The 14,993-nt window shown below is 39.4% G+C and overlaps 1 protein-coding gene across 8 annotated transcripts in view; it reads right to left on the bottom strand.

The window, feature by feature from the left end:
* PID1 (phosphotyrosine interaction domain containing 1) overlaps positions 1-14,993 on the bottom strand; it is a 240,117-nt gene that overhangs the window by 129,940 nt on the left and 95,184 nt on the right. For all 8 annotated transcript variants that reach the window (XM_082464661.1, XM_082464659.1, XM_082464660.1 and 5 more), the window contains one exon: positions 9,129-9,275. In XM_082464661.1, coding sequence (XP_082320787.1) covers positions 9,129-9,275 — 147 coding nt within the window. The remainder of the gene's footprint in view (positions 1-9,128; positions 9,276-14,993) is intronic.

Consider the following 14,993-nt stretch of genomic DNA (forward strand, 5'->3'; position numbering starts at 1 on the left):
AGCTGGGCCCCGGCTACATTGTGCTCATTATTCCTGGCAGGCCTGAGCCAGGAGGGAGATCCTTCTGCAGCTGGCATTTTGTGAGCTAAATTACTCGCAAGAATCAGAGAGGAAACACTGCACTTTGTTCCTGGGGATGACCTGGAAAAAAAAAAAAAAATGGCGGAGGCCTGAAGATTTTTAAACAGAAATTTCAAGGCTCAAAAATCTACCTTTGTTTTGTTGTTTTGAAACCAAAGAATATGACTCTGAACACAAAGGTGACATTGTCCCTGAGAATGAAAAGCTGTAACTCCAGGATGTTTGCAATTAAAATTTAAATATGTAAAGTGGATTATTGTACGCAATTTGAAGAATGATACATTAGAGGTTTTCTTCCTTGAAACAGAATCAAAAAGCTGGAAAGTACCTCAAGAAGTGTTGGCCCAGATCCCTGATTCCAGGATTATGATTATCTACACCTGGAATCTCCTCTTCAAGATTTCTAAGGCTGAAGAGGTCATAAATTTTTTATAGCCCGGTGGAAGTGGTTTTCACGTTGAACACAGAAGTTCTTCCCTGTATCCAGCTGAAATCATTGCTGACCTCCCTTTGTCTAAGTAGCCCCACAGACTGATGCCAGGGCAACCCTCACTCTCTTTGGCATGCTCTTCTGAATTCCGTCTATTTCTTTTTCAGCATCCCTCTAGAAGTAAAATAAATAAACATGACCTAAAGCAGTACACAGAAAAAAATTACTCCGTGAATCTTGAACCCTATATTCCTTGTCAGAAATATTATAGCTTTTATTCTCCTAGCAAATATTTCTCTCGCTCTCTCTCTCTCTCTCTCTCTCACACACACACACACACACACACACATACACACATCTCTTTTGTATCTGGATTGCATTGCTAGGTCTTTTTATTTTGTAATTGCATTTTCCCTCACATTTAAACATGCTCTGTAGACTTTATCAAACTTCTCCTTATACTGGTCCCTAATTGACTTCATCTTGCTTTTGAGGGACCATTTTTCCCAACAGGAACAGAATTCAAAATGACTTTAGGAAATCCCTAAAGGAAATATAACCCAATTTGATTTCTTATCACTTTCAAATTTAATGAGTAGTTTTATAATTCCTTTATATCACCAGTTCACCAAAAGCATTGCATACAATGGGACTGAAGGCAATTCTGTGGGTCCACTCTCTCCCACTGAAGCAGAGCCACTGGCCACTGCTTTCTGGAAGCAGGAAGTTCACCTTAGCAGAATTATCATTTAAAAACACTTTTTCAAATGGAGTCATATAACTCACTTGTCTAAATCCCTCTGATACTTCTCCATAGTACTTACAACAAAATCTAAACTCCTTGCCATGACATCAAGGCTCCCTACAGCAGGACGCGCGCCAGACTCCACTACAAACCACAACTTTCTCACCTTCCCAGGTTCACTGGCCCATTGTTTTCCGTCTAAAATGCACAAGACCATTTCCACCTCTGGGAATTAGCCCTCCTGCTCCTTCTGTCTGACAGATTCTTCTCCAAGTTCTTCACACACTGGCTTTCTCACCAGCCAATGTTTGTTCATCTGTGCTTATTCCTCCCTCCTCCTTCAACTACCAGTTAAGCCCCATAAAGATGCTGGGTGGGGTCTTGCTCTCAGTGCCTCCTGTGCCGGGCAGACGCTGAGCACCCAGAGTATTTGGGGGATGAATGGACGTGTGTGAGGTGTTGTGCACACACTCAAGATCGCTGCAGGCTCCAATCGGACCACAGCTATGCCAGAACTGGCGAGGGGACGGAATACTGCAGCAGGAAAGATCAATGGATCTTCGCTTCCCTAACCTGGAAAGCAATAAGGAAAGGAGCATACCTACAGGTTATAAAAGAAATCCACACGCAAACATGCATTTTCCTGCCCGTTAACTTAATTTCACTACTCAAAACAAATTTCTGATGACAAAATATGCATAAGACATATTTTCTTTGTTACCTCTAAACCGATGACTATATTCATCAACATATGCAAAAAAGAATACTGTGTGAGAAAGAAGCCAAAAGCTTACCAAAATTATGCATTACATTTCTAGTTTTCTTTCCATGTCAGCATTATGGTTTACATAAATGAGAAGAAACGTTTTTTAAATGGATTCTGAGGCATGAATATTGGCATAAATTTTGAGAGCTGAAGCAAAACAAGAATGTAAAAATTACCCCCAAAGGATTTGGAAGTACAACCATTGAGAAACTTGTTTTGTTTTTTGAGCTTTAAGATATATTTTATTCAGACTGCAAATACAAAGGGAGGAATTATCATTAAGGACAGGACTTTTCTTGTCAGGTGCAAAGTTCCATAGGGCTACAGAAAATATGGTAAGAGTTGAGAGCAGTGAGCTGTTTGTGGTGAAGCTTTCCAGGGAGCAGGAGGCCAGACAGCTACTCAGAACGCTGCTGATCAGGGGTCTGAAGACCCTGGGGCATCACAGGGGTCGAAAAAAGGATGCACGCAGGGAGATGAGAAAACGGAAGCCAAGGGAGTGAGTTATCTGTCCAAGGTGACACGAAGTACAATTGGCTGAGTCAGGATTTGATCCCAGAGCCTGTGTTCTTCATCACTATGCTGAATTTCTTCCAATAAGGCTCTTCTTAACATAGACTATGTGGGATACATACAGGAGCATGTTGCTGGCAATTAACATGGAACTGCTGGACCGTCAGATAAAACAGACCTTCAAGACGGTGGAGGAGTAAGATGTAGAGATCACCTCCCTCCCCACAAATACATCAAAAATACACCTACATGTGGAACAACTCCCACAGAACAGCTACTGAACGCTGGCAGAAGACCTCAGACTTCCCAAAAGAGGAGGAGCGAAAACCAAAGCTGAACCCCAGGAGCCGTGAGAACAAAGAAGAGAAAGGGAAATTTTTCCATGCGGCATCAAGGAGCAGGGATTAAATCCCCACAGTCAACTTGACGTACCCTGCATCTGTGGAATACCTGAATAGACAACAAATCGACCCAAAATTGAGGCAGTGGACTTTGGGAGCAAAGTCCTATCGGCGACTGACTTGTTTCTGATTTTTATGTTTATCTTAGTATAGATTTTAGCGCTTGTTATCATTGGTAGATTTGTTTATTGGTTTGGTTGCTCTCTTCTTTCTCTTTTTTAATTACATTCTTATTTTTTTATTTTAATTATTGTTTTATTTTTTAATTTGATTATTTTATTTTATTTTACTCTACTTATTTATTATTTTTAATTTTTTTTTCTTTCTTTTTTTCTCCCTTTTCTTCTGAGCCGTGTGGCTAACAAGGTCCTGGTGCTCTGGCCTGATGTCAGGCCTGAGCCTCTGAGGTGGGAGAGCCGAGTTCAGGACATTGGACCACCAGAGACCTCCCAGCCGCATGTAATATCAATTGGCAACAGTTCTCCCAGAGATCTCCGTCTCAATGCTAAGACCCAGCTCCACTCAATGACCAGCAAGCTCCAATGCTGGACACCCCATACCAAACAACTAGCAAGACAGGAACACAATCCCACCCACTAGCGGAGAGGCTGCCTACAATCATAATAAGTTCACAGACACCCCAAAACACACCACCAAACGTGCTCCTGCCCACCAGAAAGACAAAATCCATCCTCATCCACCAGAGCACAGGCTCCATTTCCCTCCACCAGGAAGCCTACACAGCCCAATGAACCAACCATACCCATTGGGGGCAGACACCAAAAACAACGGGAACTACGAACCTGCAGCCTACAAAAAGGAGACCCCAAAAACAGTAAGTTAAGCAAAATGAAAAGACAGATAAATACGCAGCAGATGAAGAAGCAAAGTAAAAACCAACCAGACCAAACAAATGAAGAGGAAACAAGAAAAAGAATTCAGAGTAATGATAGTAAAGATGATCCAAAATCTTGAAAACAGAATGGAGAAAATACAAGAAACGTTTAACAAGGGCCTAGAAGAACTAAAGACCAAACAAACAATGATGAACAACACAATAAATGAAATTAAAAATTCTCTAGAAGGAATCAATAGTAGAATAAGTGAGGCAGAAGAACAGATAAGTGACCTGGAAGATAAAATAGTGGAAATAACTACCACAGGGCAGAATAAAGAAAAAAACATGAAAAGAATTGAAGACAGTCTCAGAGACCTCTGGGACAACATTAAATGCACAAACATTCGAATTCTAGGGGTCGCAGAAGAAGAAGAGAAAAAGAAAGGGTCTGAGAAAATATTTGAAGAAATTATAGTTGAAAACTTCCCTAATATGGAAAAGGAAACATTCAGTCAAGTCCAGGAAGCACAGAGTCCCATACAGGATAAATCCAAGGAGAGATATGCCAAGACACATATTAATCAAACTATCAAAAATTAAATACAAAGAAAAAATATTAAAAGCAGAATGGGAAAAGCAACAAATAACATACAAGGGAATCCCCATAAAGTTAACAGCTGATCTTTCAGCAAAAACTCTGCAAGCCAGAAGGGAGTGGCAGGACATATATAAAGTGATGAAAGGGAAAAACCTACAATCAACATTACTATATACAGGAGGATCTCATTCAGATTCGATGGAGAAATTAAAACATTTACAGACAAGAAAACCTAAGAGAATTCAGCACCACCAAACCAGCTTTACAGAAATGTTAAAGGAACTTCTCTAGGCAGGAAACACAAGAGAGGGACAAGACTACAATAACAAACCCCAAACAATTAAGAAAATAGTAATAGGAACATACATATCGATAATTACCTTAAATGTAAATGGATTAAATGCTCCAACCAAAAGACACAGACTGGCTGAATGGATACAAAAACAACACCCATATATATGCTGTCTACAAGACAGCCACTTCACACCTAGGGACACATACAGACTGAAAGTGAGGGGATGGAAAAAGATATTCCATGCAAATGGAAATCAAAGGAAAGCTGGAGTAGCAACTCTAATATCAGACAACATAGACTTTAAAATAAAGACTATTACAAGAGACAAAGAAGGACACTACATAGTGTTCAAGGGATCAATCCAAGAAGAAGATATAACAATTGTAAATATTTATGCACCCAACATAGGAGCACCTCAATACATAAGGCAAATGCTAACAGCCAAAAAAGGGGAAATCAACAGTAACACTATAGTAGTATGGGACTTTAACACCTCACTTTCACCAATGGAGAGATCATCCAAAATGAAAATAAATAAGGAAACACAAGCGTCAAATGACACATTAAACAAGATGGACTTAATTGATATTTATAGGACATTCCATCCAAAAATAACAGAATACACTTTCTTCTCAAGTGCTCATGGAACATTCTCCAGGATAGATCACACCTTGGGTCACAAATCAAGCCTTGGTAAATTTAAGAAAATTGAAATTGTATCAAGTATTTTTTCTGACCAAAACGTTATAAGACCAGATATCAATTACAGGAAAAAAAACTGTAAAAAATACAAACACATGGAGGCTAAACAATATACTACTAAATAACAAAGAGATCAAAGAGGAAATCAGAAGATACTTTTAAAAAAATGACAATGAAAACACGATGACCCAAAACCTATGTGATGCAGCAAAAGCAGTTCTAAAAGGGAAGTTTATAGCAGTACAATCCTACCTCAAGAAACCAGAAAAATCTCAAATAAACAACCTAATCTTACACCTAAAGCAATTAGAGAAAGAACAAAAAAAAACCAAAGTTAGCAGAGGGAAAGAAATAATAAAACTCAGATCAGAAAGAAATGAAAAAGAAATGAAGGAAACAATAGCAAACATCAATAAAACCAAAAGCTAGTTCTTTGAGAAGATAAACAAAATTGATAAACCATTAGCCAGACTCATCAAGAAAAAAGGGAAAAGACTCAAATCAACAGAATTAGAAATAAAAAAGGAGAAGTAACAACTGACACTGCAAAAATACAAAGAATCATGAGAGATTACTACAAGCAACTCTATGCCAATAAAATGGACAACTTGGAAGAAATGGACAAATTCTTAGAAAAGCACAAACTTCTGAGACTGAACCAGGAAGAAACAGAAAATAAAAACAGACCAATCACAAGTACTGAAATTGAGACTGTGATTAAAAATCTTCCAACAAACAAAAGCCCAGGACCAGATGGCTTCACGGACAAATTCTATCAAACATTTAGAGAAGAGCTAACACCTATCCTTCTCAAACTCTTCCAAAATATAGCAGACAGAGGAACACTCCCAAACTCATTCTACGAGACCACCGTCACCCTGATAACAAAACCAGACAAAGATGTCACACAAAAAGAAAACTACAGACCAATAACACTGATGAACATAGATGCAAAATCCTCAACAAAATACTAGCAAACAGAATCCAACAGCACATGAAAAGGATCATACACCATGATCAAGTGGGGTTTATCCCAGGATTGCAAGGACTCTTCAATATATGCAAATCAATCAATGTGATAAACCATGTTAAAAAACTGAAGGATAAAAGCCATATGATAATCTCAATACATGCAAAAAAAGCTTTCAACAAAATTCAACACTCATTTATCATAAAAACTCTCCAGAAAGTAGGCATAAAGGGAACTTACCTCAACATAATAAAGACCATATATGACAAACCACAGCCAACATCGTTCTCAATGGTGAAAAACTGAAACCATTTCCACTAAAATCAGGAACAAGACAAGGGTGCCCACTCTCACCACTACTATTCAACATAGTTTTGGAAGTTTTAGCCACAGCACTCAGAGAAGAAAAAGAAATAAAAGGAATCCAAATTGGAAAAGAAGAAGTAAAGCTGTCACTGGCTGCAGATGACATGATACTATACATAGAGAATCCTAAATATGCTACCAGAAAACTACTAGAGCTAATCAATGAATTTGGTAAAGTAGCAGGATACAAAATTAATGCACAGAAATCTCCTGCATTCCTATACACTAATGATGAAAAATCTGAAAGAGAAATTAAGGAAACACTTCTAACAAAAAGAATAAAATACCTAGGAATAAACCTACCTAAGGAGACAAAAGACCTGTTTGCAGAAAACAATAAGACACTGATGAAAGAAATTAAAGATGATACAAACAGATGGAGAGACATACCATGTTCTTGGATTGGAAGAATTAACATTGTGAAAATAACTATACTACCCAAAGCAATCTACACATTCAATGCAATCCCTGTCAAACTACCAATGGCATTTTTCCAAGAACTAGAACAAAAAATGTCACAATATGTTTGGACCCACAAAAGACCCCGGATAGCCAAAGCAATCTTGAGAAAGAAAAACGGAGCTGGAGGAATCAGGCTCCCTGACTTCAGACTGTACTACAAAGCTATAGTAATCAAGACAGTACAGTACTGGCACAAAAACAGAAATATAGATCAATGGAACAGGATAGAAAGCCCAGAGATAAACCCATGCACATATGGTCACCTTATATTTGATGAAGGAGGCAAGAATATACAGTTGAGAAAAGACAGCCTTTTCAATAAGTGGTGCTAGGAAAACTGGACAGCTACATGTAAAAGAATGAAATTAGAACACTCCCTAACACCATACACAAAAATAAACTCAAAATGGATTAAAGACCTAAATGTAAGGCCAGACACTATAAAACTCTTAGAGGAACACATAGGCAGAACACTCTATGACATAAATCACAGTAAGATCCTTCTTGATCCACCTCCTAGAGAAATGGAAATAAAAACAAAAATATACAAATGGGACCAAATGAAACTTAAATGCTTTTGCACAGCAAAGAAAACCATAAACAGGACGAAAAGACAACCCTCAGAATGGGAGAAAATATTTGCAAATGAAGCAACTGACAAAGGATAATTCTCCAAAATATACAAGCAGCTCATGCAGCTCAATATCTAAAAAACAAACAGCCCAATCCAAAAATGGGCAGAAGACCTAAATAGACATTTCTCCAAAGAAGATATACAGATGGCAAACAAACACATGAAAGGATGCTCAGCATCACTAATCATTAGAGAAATGCAAATCAAAACTACAATGCAGTATCACCTCACACCAGTCAGAATGGCCATCATCAAAAAATCTACAAACAATAAATGCTGGAGAGGGTGTGGAGAAAAGGGAACCCTCTTGCACTGTTGGTGGGAATGTAAACTGATATAGCCACTATGGAGTACAGTATGGAGGTTCCTTGAAAAACTAAAAATAGAACTACCATATTACCCAGCAATCCCACTACTGGGCATATACCCTGAGAAAACCATAATTCAAAAGGAGTCATGTACCACAATGTTCATTGCAGCTCTACTTACAATAGCCAGGACATGGAAGCAACCTAAGTGTCCATCAACAGATGAATGGATAAAGAAGATGTGGCACATATATACAATGGAATATTACTCAGCCATAAAAAGAAATGAAATTGAGTTATTTGTAGTGAGGTGGATGGACCTAGGGACTGTCATACAGAGTGAATTAAGTCAGAAAGAGAAAAACAAATACTGTATGCAAACACATATATATGGAATCTAAAAAAAATAATGGTTCTGATGAATGGTTCTGGAATAAAGACGCAGACATAGAGAATGAATTTGAGTACATGGGGAGAGGAAAGGGTAAGCTGGGACGAAGTGGGAGAGTGGCATGGACACTACCAAATGTAAAATAGATAGCCAGTGGGAAGCAGCTGCATCCTACGGGGAGATCAGCTCGGTGCTTTGTGACCACCTAGAGGGGTGGGGTAGGGAGGGTGGGAGGGAGACGCAAGAGGGAGGGGATGTGGGGATATATGTATACATATAGCTGATTCACTTTGTTATACAGTAGAAACTAACACAACATTGTAAAGCAATTATACTCCAATAAAGATGTTAAAAAAAAAAAAGAAAATATGGCGAGATTACTATTTCATTCACACATACCAAACTTACGTCTTTATGTGAACCCCAAAATGATGAAGAGTGCTATGTCATCAAGAAAAATAAAGCAGGGTACAGATTCAGACTACCGTCGCTCAATGAGCTTATCCTGTTAGTCGTTTGATTTTTTTCATTCCTAAAACAGTTATCACTTTGAACAAGAGTCTTAAAGGTATATACACCCTTTTGTGTGTCCCACCAGGCTGTTCCCTGATGGCCACGTGCCTCATACCTTGCAGCCACCGTGAGTCCTGGTCTTCATCAGGGGCATGGTGGTGCACAGCTCAATGGCCTCAGGCTCATGGAAAATAACTGCTGGCAGAGGTTCCTTTTTCAGTGTGAGGACATTCAACTTAGACTTCAGCATGGTCTGGAAGTGCTGGAAAGCAGAAAAAAAAAAATAAGTCAAACAGAGTTAAATCATTTGGAATTATACAGGGTGCAACTGTACAGCAAACCCAGTAGCAAAATCTTTGTTTTATGAATTCTGTTTTACTAGAGCAGGCCAAAAGGTATCGAGTGAAATAGAAGGAAAAAACTGTCAGGATACCACCAAAATGAAACTGTGAGAGACAGCCAACCCCTACACAGATGCCATGAAAACATGGGGCGGTGGTAGAGTCACCAGGACCTTGCTCTGAGAGGTTCTTCCAAAGTGATACAAACAGATGAGATTCTAGACATGTAATCCATGCTGAATTCAGCAAAATAAGTGAAGATGTTGGGAAGGGGATGTTACAGGAGATACTTTGGGGAAAGTCTAGAGGTAATGAAAAAGGAGAAGAGCTGATGAAAAACACACACACACAGGACTTCTGTTTTCTGCCTTCTCTACTTCTGCCATGCATTGGCTATAGAACTTTACAAAATTCGCTGTTTCTAAGTGGACCATTTGGGCTTCCCTGGTGGCGCAGTGGTTGAGAATCTGCCTGCCAATGCACGGGACACGGGTTCGAGCCCTGGTCTGGGAAGATCCCACATGCCACGGAGCAACTGGGCCCGTGAGCCACAATTACTGAGCCTGCGCGTCTGGAGCCTGTGCTCCACGACAAGAGAGGCCGCGATAGTGAGAGGCCCGTGCACCGCGATGAAGAGTGGCCCCCACTTGCCACAACTGGAGAAAGCCCTCGCACAGAAACGAAGACCCAACACAGCCAAAAATAAATAAATAAATAAATAAATTTTAATGGACCATTTTATCTGCTGCCCCAGGCCAGGACTCTAAGTAAATATTCATTCTATATGCAACTCCTGTTGGCACTAGTTTTGAAATATGCCCAGAATCCAACCATGTTTAATCACCACTATCTATCTATATACCCAATCCAGGCACCATCATTGTTTGGTCTATTATAGCAGATTCCAAACTAGTCCTGCCATTTCCAAACTTGCCACACAGCAGCCAAAGGGAATCCTTCTAAAATCCCACCATGGCTGTCACCCTTCTGCCAAAAGTCTCCCAAGTCTTCCCCTCTTCTCACTGAAAAATTCTAAGTCCTTACTTTGGCCTTCAAGCCCATGCCTGATTCAGGGACCCAAAGTGGCTCTAACCTCATTTTCCATCCATTACCCTCCCATTTACTTGAGTCCAGTAAATGGTGAATGATGAATTCATGTCAATAATCTAAAATATTTTTTAAACTTAGAAAAGGATTAAACAGCAAATTTAAAAAAAAAAAAAAAAGGAAGAAAAACCACCATGATTCCAGGGAGAAATTCATGGAAGAAAAGAAAAAGCTTCATTGTCAGTACATTTAATGGCACTTTTTTCTACTTTTTGAATGGAGGACATTGATTTTCATTTTGTACTGGGCCCTACAAATTATGTAGCTAAGTTTGGTACACATAAATACTCATTACTGTCTAGTCCCTTCCCCTGTTTTATTATTCTTATCACTACTTATCACCGCTATGTAGTGTATTTTATTGTCTTTCACTGTCCACTAGAATATAAGTGCCATATAAACAGAAGCTGTTTGAATCAATGAAGTCTCCCAAGTACCTAAAACATCACCTGAGACCTCACAGATGTCCAATGAGTATTTGTGGAAGGTAATGCAGGTAATAAAGTGAAAGAAAAATACACAGCAAAAACGTAAAAATAATGATCTGTAAACCAGGGTTCATGAAGTATACCTGATCACTACTTCATCCAGCTTGATCTTTCTGGACCTGCTATGGTTTGTGAAACAAACACAGTACTGAAAGAAGTGAATGATGACATATATACACAAGTACATTCACCTAAATATAAATCACCAAAAACAGTTCCCATACAATTCAATATGAAGGCAGTAGAGGTTTTGAAATCTGTATCAGGACAAGGCCTGCATTTCACAAGTCCACACAGAATCTACTAGAACTCCAACTGACCACTTTGATGATCAGTTTTACATGTTAACTTGGCTAGGCTACCATGCTCAGATATTCAATCAAATACTAATCTAGGTACTGCCATGAAGGTACTTTGTGAATGTGGTTAAAGTCCATAATCAGTTGAATGGAAGTAAGGGAGATTATTTTAGATAATCTGGGTGGGCCTGATTAAATCAAGTTAAAGGCCTTAATAGGTGAGCTGAGGCTTCCCTGAAGAAGAAATTCCACCTGTGAATAGCTATTTCAGTCTCTGTCAGAGTTCCAGCCCACCCTTCCTGACAGCCTGCCCTAAGGATTTCAAACTTGCCTAGCCAGCCCCTACAATCACATAAACCAACTCCTTGAATAAACCTCTTAATATATATCTCCTAGTACTTCTGTCTTTCTGACTTAACCCTAACTGATAAAGCCACTTTTTAGAATACAAAGTTGCCAGCTCTGATATTTTTTAAATGGGAGAGAGACTTGCACTTAGGTCTCCCAAGGAGTAGTGATTTGCAGTTTTTTAAATGTAAGGAAATCTTCATATTAATTGCATAAATGCAAGTCTTCATATTAATCTGGAAGTTTCTGTCTTTGCCCTTAATTGATTCCAGTCCAAGAGGGTGCAGGGTTAGGGTTGCAAAGTGGTCTGGGAAGAGCAACAGAGATCACTGGGAGGGACAGCTGAAGTTGGTTTGCCTCTGTGAGCAACTATCTGGAGCTTTGGGATGAAGATGATAAAGGGAGAGGGGCTCAGAAGACAAAGTAATGAGCAAGTGGGGACACTCTCCCTCGGCTGCCATTTTGCTGGCGCTCTACTAGAGGTACATGAAATTGAAGCTCAACTCAGCCTGACTCGTGCCACACAGGAAGGTCCCGAAGATGGCACTAGAAGTGGCCCTGTCCTCATGCGGGTTGGACAATCAAACTGCCCAGAAGTTCTGAGACTGTCTTCCTGTCCCCATTGTAATACCTGTCAGAACCACATGGTTCAATTACTAGGCACACAGAGAGACCGGAAGTTACAGATGGGCACATGTAAGGCCTCCTTGCCTGGGAGCTAAGTAAAAGAAATAAGCTTTTTTTTAAACTCTAAATTAGGGATAGGAAAATAAGGGAGTTCAAATTCCACCTTCAACACAATGTGTTGTGTAACCTCAACTACATAATTCTTCAGAGTTTGGGCATCTCCAGCCAGGTAGACAGCTGCCCTGTAATCACTCACCAATCCAACCATCCACCTTTACTCAACACCCCCACTCAGCCAGCACTGTGAGAGGCACAGCTGGAACAGAAATAAAATGTGAACCTCTGCTTGAAAGATTTCTCACAATCAGTAGAGACTGTTCAATCAAATGACAACTACAATTCTACATGAGAAGTTCCTTAGAAGAGCTAAAGAAAAAGGCTAAGACAATATTTGAAAGTGAAATAGAGAAAATGTTTTTTTTTTAATGTCTTTAAAACATAAAAGAAAAAAAGTGTTTTTTTCTTTAATGGCATTGTCTTTTTTGTCCACTGTGAAAGGATGAAAGTAAAGAGGGAAATAAAATGTAGGTTATGTGATGAATCATTGAGTCTACAGCAATACACACTTTCACAGAAAATTAACATTTTTATGTAACTCTGAGTCTGTCTTGTAAACCTTCAGTGGTCGAAGTGTAATAGCTAAAGCTGCTTCTGATAAGAACACTCTTCTGCCCCTTCCTTAGGGAAACTTCTCCACTACCATATGCTGCTTTGTGAAATGGGGCTGTCATTCATAATTCCCCACCCGCTAACATTGGGAAAGAATACGTGACACAGGCTGACCATCTGAGTACCCCCAGGTACCTGGCCAAAGGAGTTGGTTCAGATGAAACTCAAGATTGGCTGAACAGAATCACCTGGGAGGTTGATATGTAGGTTTGCTAAATGGGGGTAAACAGTTCAGAGCTGCTGCTGACCCTCTCTCCCGCCAAGGTCCGTCTGTGAATGATAATACCACACAGAGACAACAGGAGAGCTTAGAAATGGAAAGTCACAGACGACAAAGCTGAGCCCCTGGATCCAGCTGCATCTGACTCAGATCTAGCCACAGACTTACTGACAGAATGAACCAATACAGTGCCTTTTATGCTTAAGTGAGCTTGAGTTAGATGATCCTCAAAATTCAAAGAGTCTCACCAATACAAAATTACTTTTTAATAAAAAATCATCTGTAAAAATTGGGCTTCCCTGGTGGCACAATGGTTGAGTGTCGGCTTGCCAATGCAGGGGACGCGGGTTCGAGCCCTGCTCTGGGAAGATCCCACATGCCGCGGAGCAACTGAGCCCGTGAGCCACAACTACTGAACCTGCGCGTCTGGAGCCTGTGCTCCGCAATAAGAGAGGCCGCGATAGTGAGAGGCCCGCGCACCGCGATGAAGAGTGGCCCCCGCTTGCCGCAACTAGAGAAAGCCCGTGCGCATCAACAAAGACCCAATGCAAAAATAAATAAATAAAAATGCCAAAAATAAATAAATTAAATAAATAAATTAAACAAAAAAAGACGGGGGAAATAGTAGTGGTAAAAAAAAAAAAATCATCTGTAAAAATAAAACGGAGACAAAAATTTTAAAAGGAGCTCATAAATGTTAATCTGCATAAATGAATAGCAACATTATCTTTAAAAAAAATAGTGAATCTTGCACTTATTTGAATAGGCTGAGCCTTAATGACCAAGCACCAAATAATAATCCAAAGAAAGTATTATAGTTCCTAGGTTATTAATATTTAAGACAAAGCTCTCTGAGCTACTGCCAAAATAAGATGAATCCCAAGTCTCAAGAGACAGTCGAATACTATACCTGAAATAATACCCAATTCTTGCTGAGTAGCCAAGACCCATTTGCTATAACCAACTCTGTCAGAACTGCATGGCCTTATACTTCCTGGGCCTCAGTTTTCTCATCTGTCAACTTTAAAATGCTTGTTATGAACAGTCAAAAATAATATCACTTGTTCTTTGCATGGACATACAAGTGCAATAAAGATAATGCAACCTCAAATAACAATCCAGTAGCATCATGAAAAGGCAACACAAGAGCAATCTAATAGAGTAGCTTGGAAAAGCTACAGTCCCCAAATGATGGATGCACAGGGTTCCATAAAGAAAATGTGTTATTCATTCTTAAAGAAGGGACGTGAATAGTGTTGTAGAAAATTAGGGCACTGCCTAGGACAAATTAAACAAAGCTCTGCTTTCTACATTTGGTGCTTTATGTGCGATCCTAAAATAGAGCCTCTAAATCAAGCCCCATTATGCAGATGGGGTAATCGCCATGCCCTGTATAATTTTACAGTTGGCGCTTCCTACTCCTATTCAGACATTAATCTCTGACAGTTTAGCAGGCAGGGATTTACATATTTTACCAATTCAAATCCAGTGTATCTCACCTTTGTATTGATTCTGTATCCAAAATACAAAACTTCTTTGGAAGGCAAATCCTGCCTCCTCTTTTTCTAAGATAACTGGAACACTGTCTTCACAGAAATTAGAGGGAAGGCATTAAAGGTTTTAATCCCTGGCTCATCTTTGCATTTTGAAGGCTGACTAAAATGGTCAGTTTTAACTTGCAAATTACTGATTCAGTAATGCCCTAATCAAGCTTCAGAAATATTGCAAATGTTCTCAAGAGAACCACAAGGAACAAGTGGGTGAATGGAATTAATGGAAAAAAACTCAGTACCCCAAACAAATGTTAATTTGTACAAGTGT

The sequence above is a fragment of the Balaenoptera physalus genome, assembly GCF_965194825.1.
Source record: "Balaenoptera physalus genome assembly, chromosome: 6".
Classification (NCBI taxonomy): Eukaryota; Metazoa; Chordata; class Mammalia; order Artiodactyla; family Balaenopteridae; genus Balaenoptera; species Balaenoptera physalus.